The sequence below is a fragment of the Poromitra crassiceps genome (assembly GCF_964638095.1).
Source record: "Poromitra crassiceps genome assembly, contig: HAP1_SCAFFOLD_1274, whole genome shotgun sequence".
Lineage (NCBI taxonomy): Eukaryota > Metazoa > Chordata > Actinopteri > Beryciformes > Melamphaidae > Poromitra > Poromitra crassiceps.
The window spans coordinates 1-9280 of NW_028151136.1; the positions used below are offsets into that span (position 1 = coordinate 1).

General features: G+C 45.3%; 1 protein-coding gene across 1 annotated transcript; it reads right to left on the reverse strand.

The window, feature by feature from the left end:
- Positions 1-1122: 1122 nt before the first annotated feature.
- On the reverse strand, positions 1123-8939 carry LOC310771804 (B-cell lymphoma 6 protein homolog; the record flags this gene model as incomplete). The annotated part of the gene is made up of 9 exons (XM_083664322.1): positions 1123-2487; positions 2835-2972; positions 4002-4132; positions 4235-4402; positions 4751-4878; positions 5251-6126; positions 6224-6445; positions 6788-6959; positions 8909-8939. 9 exons carry the CDS (start codon positions 8937-8939, stop codon positions 2344-2346), a joined length of 2010 nt encoding a protein of 669 aa, XP_083520448.1. The 3' UTR covers positions 1123-2343.
- Positions 8940-9280: the final 341 nt, after the last annotated feature.

A 9280-nucleotide genomic window follows, 5' to 3' on the forward strand; every position in this document is an offset into this window, starting at 1 on the left:
CATGACCAAAATAGGCATACATTCTGTAATTGTGTTGCCTATGGATGGAATTATAGTGATAATAAATGATTCCCCTTTTTGCTGGGGACCCCCTAGAACCCGTTCAAGACCCCCTGGGGGTTTTCTTGGACCCTACTTTGAGAACCACTGCTCTAACCATTTGGCAGTGTTGTGAACTGCACCTATTGTATAATTATTTCCTACTATACACAAAAAAATAGTGTAGAGCTGAGCAGTAGCTTTCACCTAGTATCGAAATGCAGTATAGCTTCCCTACTATACAACAATTTACAAATCCATAAAACTCCTGAAGACTGCTAGCCTGGTAAACCAGCGAGCCAAATGAAATGTGAGGTCACGTGACTGGCTGGTTTACCAGGCTAGAAGACTGCTTGAATGCTTTCAAACCTAAACAGCCAGCAGGGGGCAGCCTGTCACACCATTTGAGAAATGGGAATGTCATGTTCAGGTGGTTGTTCATGGCCTTGTCCATCCCCCCGCCCCTCCCCATAGCTCTTTGCTATGCTCCCTACGGAGCCAAAGGTTGATCTACTGGCTCTTAATACAGACGGCCACATGGGTCATGATTAGCCTGGGTAAACCCAGCCTCCACGTGACCTCTATCTATGTGCTATCAGTCATAGCACATAGATAGAGGTCACGTGGAGGCTGGGTTTACCCAGGCTAGGTCACAATGCTGCTCATCTCCTTCACCCATCCACCTCAATTATATCTGTGTAGGAGAAGGAATGAAGATCTGTGAATAATGTGGGATAAGAGAGCAACCTGAATCCTTACTTTGGAACACTGCCATATAGCTCATTTACCTTGCCTACATCTGCAGAGCTGCACTGCTCCAGGACGTCCTGTTAATGCACTCTGCATGAGCATATATTGTATATAATATATTGCATAATTGTATTTTATAACAGACCGAAAGCTCAGCAATTAAATGTGAGCCTTGCACAGAATTAAGTGATTATTTTCTTTTCATTACGTACTCATTGCTTCCAGCACCTTAACAAAGACTAAGCCGGGTGGAGCGGTAGTTTTTTTCCTGCATAAAAGAAAGAAATAAAAACACTTGTGTCTCAAATAATACATTCTTTATTTCCGTATCTTTTATTTTCTTTTTCATATACTCTGCAGTTACAAAGACATATTGCTAACATTCCTGAGCATGTTTTAGCTTGAGGCCTGGTGTATTTACAGTCTTAGAGCTATAACGATAGACAATGAGCATACAAAAAAAACAGTACCTGACATGCATACACATGACAAAATGGCAATGAATGTAATTGGGGGGGGGGAGTACTATGCATCATAAGAGCAATTCACAACTACCAGGGGTTTCATACTGTCAAACTTATAATGCGTTAACACTTAGTCTGGGAAGAAAGCCACTGGAAAAGAATCTCAGTGTAAGGCACGGTGAATACACTGTGTATGTACAAGTGCACTATAATACATAAGATCAAATAAGATGAAACTAATGTTATGATCCCTTTGGGGAAATTGGGTCGTTGCAGCAGCAAAATGGTAAGAGGACAAAGCAAAGAAAAACATAGAATATAAATAGGAATTTTGCGAGTGGGGGTTACTAAACATAACCAACAATTCCAATGTGTCAACAACATATTAAGTAGAAATGTATCAATGAAAAGTATGAAAATATATGAGTTACAGCATAATGTGTGTGCAAAATAACAGCAGTAGAACATACCGAGACAGAAAAAAAAAATAGAAAATATGTACATAACATAAAATTAATGAAAATATGTACATACAATACGTACCAAAACTATGCAATGACAAAATAACAAGCACTTATTGACATTCAGTGAAGCCCACTGCACTACAGATAAAGAAACTTTACATTTGTGTAAATACAATCATACTCTGCCAGCAGATGGCAATCTGTAAATATATATTATCTTATTCACAAAACAACTAACTGAAAATGTTAACGCATTACTAGGCAAGTTCATACCGATATCTTTAACAGGATTGTAACAGTGTCTCTCAATCTGAATGAGAAAGACCGTCCTTCAATGCTGATATTCTGTTAAGTAAATGCAAAATACAGCTCAAATTCACATTCAAAATGTACATTCTATTGTTAGACATTCACAAGGAAAGCATAAACTTCTACAATCTTTGAAATACCAAAGAGCTTATATAAAATAATGTGCATCATTTACAAATGCAAATGACAAATATATATGATATTCATATGTTTCTGTGTTTGTATTTAGAAAAAAATAAAAAATCTTTTGACAACATGGTGGCAGATGCAAAAGGAAAAACAAACAAACAATGATAAACAACTGGATCGTAGCGGGCTCAGCAGGACTTGGCCAGGCCAGCGATCAGGTTGGTGGCGGTCCTGCGATACTGAGCCTTGGTGTTGGTGACGGCGCCGTGCTTCTGTCGCAGGTGAAGCCTCAGCTGACTCTTATGTCTGAAGTGGAGGTCACATTTTTCACACTGAGGAGGAGGAGAAAAATAGAATTTCCATTAGAATCACGCTTGAAATAATTTTCAAAATAGCTGAGCAGGATTTCAGTTTCCTGGGGCTTTGACCATAGCTGTACAATCTGTTCATAAGAGCACAGTCGGCGTTAGGGGGTTTGATTCCTACCCATGCTAAAAATGCATTTACACTCATGTTACTGACACACACATAGCTTATAGCTCTCCAGGATTACCACTCTTGCCCATAGGGCTTATAACTATTGATAGCCAGGTGAATCATCACAGGGAGGAGGGGATTACTCTCCCGTTTGGCCAGCAGGGGCACACCGGGTCAGGAGAGGAGAGGGGGTGGAGCTTACATGATAGGGCTTCTCTCCCGTATGAATACGCATGTGGCTCTTGAGTGTCTGAAGATGGCGGAAGTGTGTTCCACAGATCTCACAGGGGTACGGCTTCTCCCCCGTGTGGATTAGCACATGGGCGCGAAGATGGGCCACCTGGGGGAAGATCAGAAACAAGAGGCACTTGAGCTACTTCATGTCCCGCCATAATCACCGTGACACATTAACCAGAACCAGCTATGCTAATGAGGTCATTAATTAAGCTAATTAATGCACTGATTAGCAAATATGTCGGCACCAGTGGCTCCTGCATTACATTACTGGCTTTCCTTGGGAAGCTAAGCAGGTCTGGCCTAGGATACTAATTGGATGGGAGACTGGTGCTGGAAGTGGTGTTGGAGGACCAGTAGGAGGTGCTCTTCCCCTCTGGTCCGAATGGTCTGATGAATAATCTGATCTGATGAATAATCTCCCCAATGCCCCAGGGCGGAGACAGGGACTCTGTCCTGTGAGTGAGCACCGTCCTTCGGATGAGATGTTAAACCGTGATCCTGACTCTCTGTGGTCAATAAAGATCCCATCTGCACTCTTCGCAGGACTAGGGGTATAACCCCGGTGCCCTGTGGGGTGTAACCCCGGTGCCCTGTGGGGTGTAACCCCGGTGCCCTGTGGGGTGTAACCCCGGTGCCCTGGCTAAATTCCCAAACAGACCTTCCTTCAATCATGGCCACCTAATCATCCCTCGTTACTTAATTGGCACATTCAGTCCTCAACTCTCCACCATGATAGCTGATGTGTGGTGAGCGTTCTGGCGCAAACTGGCTGCCATGATCACCCAGGTGGGTGCTACACATCGGTGGTGGATCAGTTGAGTTCCCTCCCCTGATGTGTGAAGCGCTTTGAGTATCTAAAAAGGCGCTATATAAATCCAATCAATTAATTATTATGTCTCTGCCAACTCACTTGTCTTCACATAACATGGGTGGTATTAATATGAACTCTATTAAAGAGTTAAAGAAGTTTCAAGAAAATATTTTCTCCCTCATTGATATGCAAATGTATGCAGCAAGATACTCCAGAAATGAATGAGATCAACTACTCTATAGGGAGAATCTGTGGTGTAAGTGTTACGTTTGGCTGTTTTGTTTCCGACTCCATCAATATCGACACCTCTGCGCAGCTCACCTGGACGAATCGGGAGCCGCACGTCTCACACTTGTACGGCTTCTCTCCTGAGTGGATGCGGGTGTGGGTCTTGAGGTTGGCTGGTCGGTTGAACTGAGCGCCGCAGATGTTGCAGTGGTACGGCTTCGAACCTGCAATGTGACATGAGCAGGGTGCACAATGAGACCCTGACATCCACAAAGCCTCATGTAAAGGTTATAGTGGCCGGTCTTATCGGATGTTGTTTGTCTCACCAGTGTGAACGGTCTTGTGGCTGGCCAGGTTGCCTTTGTAGCGGAAGGCGGCCTGGCAGCAGTCACACTTGTATGGCTTGTCGCTGTGGACCTGGAGCATGTGGTCTTTCAGGGAATCTTCCTCTGTGAATTTGGAGTCGCACCCATTGCAGAAGTAGTTGTTGCTTTCTGTGGAAGGAAGCGAAAGAGTTTCACTCAATGGCCACATCCAATTGTGCATTCAGTCAGTACGCCTCTGTGGGATTTTTCCCCTGCTCAAATAAACCCGCTGAATTACTGGCAATGAAGTACCTATTCATAGTATTCCCATGACGTCACAAGCATTTTCCTACCAATATGGCGCTACAATACACACAGCTCATTGGCTGGTTGTGTCGCTTGATTGTAGTCACCTGTTAATTGATTACAATCACCTGCTATTTTCCTACCAAGATGGCCGTGTGGTGATGTAACAGAATACTATCAATAGACTAATACTGCCGGTATGTTGATTATGGTCTCAAGGAGGACACTCACCACAGCTGGAGGTGGAGTACTCGGAGTGTAGTTTGGTACTTTCCTCCCCGCTGTATGAACCAGGAGAGAGGGAGCCCATCTCCAGGCACCGAGGGCTGTCACAGCCACACGAGGAGCATCTGAGGTGGCTACGCGGAGAACAGAAGACCACAGAGTTAATGTGAAGTTATGGACATTCCAATAAGAAAGATTCCTTCCATTAAAGCACTTCAGGGACAGTCCACGCCCAAATCAAAATACATATTTTCCCTCTTACCTGTAGTGCTATTTGTCCACATAGATCGTTTTCATGTGAGTTGCATGAGTTACAGACATGTACGGCCGATATCTCCAAAACTCACACAACTCACACCAAAACGATCTTAGCGGATAAATAGCACTACAGATAAGAGGGAAAATGTGTATTGTTGATTTTGGGGTGAACTGTCCCTTTATGAAACACTTCATTTGCACAAACAGACTTCCAAGTTGTATTTTGCTGTTAGTTGTGTCAGTTTCACCTGCTGCTGGTGTGGCGAGCGATCGGAGTCATGGGCATTTCTTCTCTGTGCTCGTCCGGCTCACTGTGTCCCCCTGACCCGTCGGTCTTGCAGGTGCTTGGTGTCGGGGACAGGGCGCCAGCTTCGGCACTGCCTCCCTGAGCCTCCTTGTCGCTCTCCTCAGAAGTCTGGTTCAAAACGATGAACTTGTACTTCTTCCAGTTGTGGGCCTTGGCTTCCTCTGAGCAGCCAGAAGGCTGTTTGAGAATCAGGCTGGCGTTTCTGCTGCTGCTGGACTCGGTGGGCGAGTTGGGCTGGCAGTCGGACCTGAGCGGGCTCTGCGGGCTACAGATGACGCCTTTACCGAAGCCCGGGGTCGAACCCAGGCAGCTGGTTTGCGGGTGCTGCACGGCCTCTTCCTCCATAGGGGAGCCAGGCCCTTGAAGGCTCCCGTGGGCCCCTGTTTGGCAGGCGGAGCTAGGCAGAGGTCGGATGATGGTGGTGGTGGGGAAGTTGGGGTGGGATGGCACCGGGTGGTGGATGATGGCGGTGGACTCTGTGTGAGCCAGGTTGGCGCCGGCCCCGGGTACCTGAGTGCAGAGTGTCTGAGATAAAGCACCTCCTCGGGGGAGGGCGCCGACCTTATTATGGGCGTCCTCCGGCTTCCCAACAGGGACGTGCAGCTGTCCGTAAACGTGATAGGAGCCTGAAGTGTTGATGCCGCTGAAAACACTGGGGAGATAAGCCCTGCACTCCTGGAGAGGGGAGGAGGTCGACAGGTGGTGGGCTCTAAAGTTTGACTCTTTTTCATCAACGGGCCTCACAGCAGAAATGTCCTCAGACAGATGCACCGAGTTGTTCTGTACCTCTTCGATCTGCATATTCAGAGACTCCTGCCTGGAGAAGCACATCCAATGAAAATGATAAATTCGCATTCAGATCTATTTATGTCGATAGCAGTGAATTCATTATCACGGTTTCTTTGCTCCCCTACCTGGACTTGATGAACCTGTGGCAGGTGTCGACCACATGTTCCATCTGGAGGTAGAGTGCTGCGCTCATGGTGGCCAGGACCAGACTGTCCTTAAGGTTGAGACGGGAGCTGTACATGAAGTCCAGCAGGATGGACAAACCCTTGGCGTCCACTTTGGGGTCCAAGCTGATGGCACTAAGGTTTGCGTTCTCAGGATCCATGAAAATGGAGTAAAAGAAGCCACTGTAAACAAGAAAGAGAGGCGAGTGTTGTGTTACACAGAGACAGATGAAAAGCATCCATATTTATTTGGGACAGGCATGAAATTAGGTCAAACAATCCATTTCGTTAATCCAATTTAGTTCAAACCAACTCTTCACCTGCAGGTGTGTTTGGTGCGTCAATTCACTAAGCCCTCAAATAAGGCAATGTCCCTTCATTTACCAGCACTTGTCACCAAAACCTCCAAACCTGCTTCTCTCAACTAAAATTCTAGGGGCAATTCCTGATGAATCATGGATGGTGCCGTTATTTTGTCAATTTGTGGTGAATTCAATGCAACATTTCAATGGTTTTGGAGCGTACCTGCAGGCCACCAGGATTGTCTTGTGAGCGCGGAATCGCTGTCCGTCCACCTGGATGGTGACATCGGTCAGGATGTCCCTGCTGCGCAGGCGGTTGAAGTTGAGCAGGACGTCGCCTGCGTGGCGTGTGAACTGTATGCAGCCATCTGCAGCTGTGTCCATGCTGTCACAATCTGAGCCAGAGCAAAACGTATGAAAGAGTTGGTTCACACCATAGCCACAGCTCAAACACAGACCCATCCCTACACCACACAGAGGCACTCATACATAGGGCTACACTGATGGAGTGTGATAAATAAATAGGCACACCGTGACCTCCAGCTGGCCACCATCATGAGGCAAAAAAACAACTAAATAAATAACGTACAGTATATCTATTTGATATTACTTAATATGATACTATGATAATATGATACTATGAATTTAATTTCCATCATGAAGACATATGTCAGCCTAAAAAGATGGGTAAATTGTGTTTTACAGTGCTGAGTCAGTCAACCCTCCACTACATCCTGACTGTAAATGGTTACTCAAAGACTGGGGAAATCATATTGCACAAGCTACACACACAAGGTGCGCGCACGCACGCACGCGCACACACACACACACACACACACACACACACACACACACACACACACACACAAGGCTGCGTTGCTTTGATCATCCCAGTTTCTCATATAGCAACACATGCATGCTGGGTTTACAATCAAAATTGGCTTTTAACCTGGCAAGTGTGTGTGAGAGAGAGTGTTTCATCAACAGGCGGCGCCATTACACCAGTGAACCAATTCAGTCAAATTTGACTTATGACAATCTGGGTTTATGGGGCCTTAACGATAATTACTTACAATTAATATTATTAACATAAGTTATTAAAAACACTGATGGTCTGTGTGAAAACAGGGGGCAGCATAGGCTATTACGATCTTATAACGTTTAGATTAGTCTACATCTGTAACGTTAGGCGGCAACAGCTCAGACAGACATTAAATTACAAATTATACACAAGCACATGGGAAACCCACATTTGCTGACATCTGAAATTCGGTCCCTGGTGTGAACTAACGTCAACATTTTACAGTAACATTATTATCAATCCGCTTGGTAATGGGTTAGGTTCATCATGACTACACTACTCGACCAAACTCAACACTGTTGAGTCCTGGCTGTCGGTTGTAAACGTGTTTGGCAAAGCACATTCCGTACTGGCTGCACAGATTATGTTGCCAGCAGCACACCAAGAGGTTTCCTGTTCCCCGATATAAGCAGAACACATCTTATTTACCCCCGTTCACATTTACTAGCCCGTCAAGTTATTTATAACCCTGAAATATTAAACTAATGTAACGAGGTGCCTTTCGTAAGATGTGATTTGAAATGTTTTTGATGCTGCTTGAACTTTCTCTGCCACTGAACAGGGCCGTCACAAGTCCGTTCAAGTTTAGAATTAGCATATTAGCTTTCGCGGCTGGGTGCGACTGCGACGCAGAGGATTCGACTAAAATTAGGTATTATTGGGGGGGTTAGATCGTTTAAAATATATCGGCGATGCCTTGGTAAAATTGACATCCTTGCGAGACAACCAAATGCGCAGGGGCCAGGCGAAAAGAAGACTAGACACAGTAGACAGGCCAGGCAGTCCTGTTGCGCGGCTTTGCACGGCACTGATAGCAGGCAGAACTTGACCAATAGTTCAGTAAATACTACCCAGTAAATTAGCTGTTGGCCTAGGTTAAACATTGAGCCAGCAAACCCGCAGCCTAGGTCAGGTTCACGCACTAAACCGTGCTAAATCTCCACTCAGTAGTCTAACAGCAGCATTATTCTACATTAAAAAATGCCAGACACGAAAATTAAACCGGACTATAAAAGTTAAGCGCTCTTCCAAGCCACAGACAGTCAGACAGTGCAGCTGTCAAAACCAACATCTAGGCTAGACAACAGTGACATCTAAGAATTCACATGTAACAGTTATTATAATGTTATAAAAAGGAATAACAAAATATTTAATAATCCAGCCTCGAGTAGCCGAGGCGGCCACATGCGCGTCCATATTTCGCAATACTTATTACATAATGCTGCGAATACTGAGAAATGGCAGAAAGAGAAAAAAAGTCACCTTGTAAAAGTTTCCTCGAAACTCTGTGCATCACCAGTTCTGAGAATCCAGTTCTAAGAAACACAGCGGCTTAATTCTCGGAATTTCAGCAGAGGACCGTACCATTTCACCTAGGACGGGGGGGGGGAGCAGCCCCTGTCTGCCCCGGGTCATGTGTGTTTCCCTAAATATGGAATATGGCTTCACATGTCAGCAATGAAGAAGCACTGGTATCTAAACAACATTGTAGTTTTCGTATAAACTCTGTGGGGATTTTAACTATTCATTGTATGTCTCTAGTTGGGATGATCCCCCTGTTCGGGTAGATGCGTCCAAAGACAAGGTCACCTGACCGAGTTATATATACCATGGAGAATTACAGCGTGTTTTCGG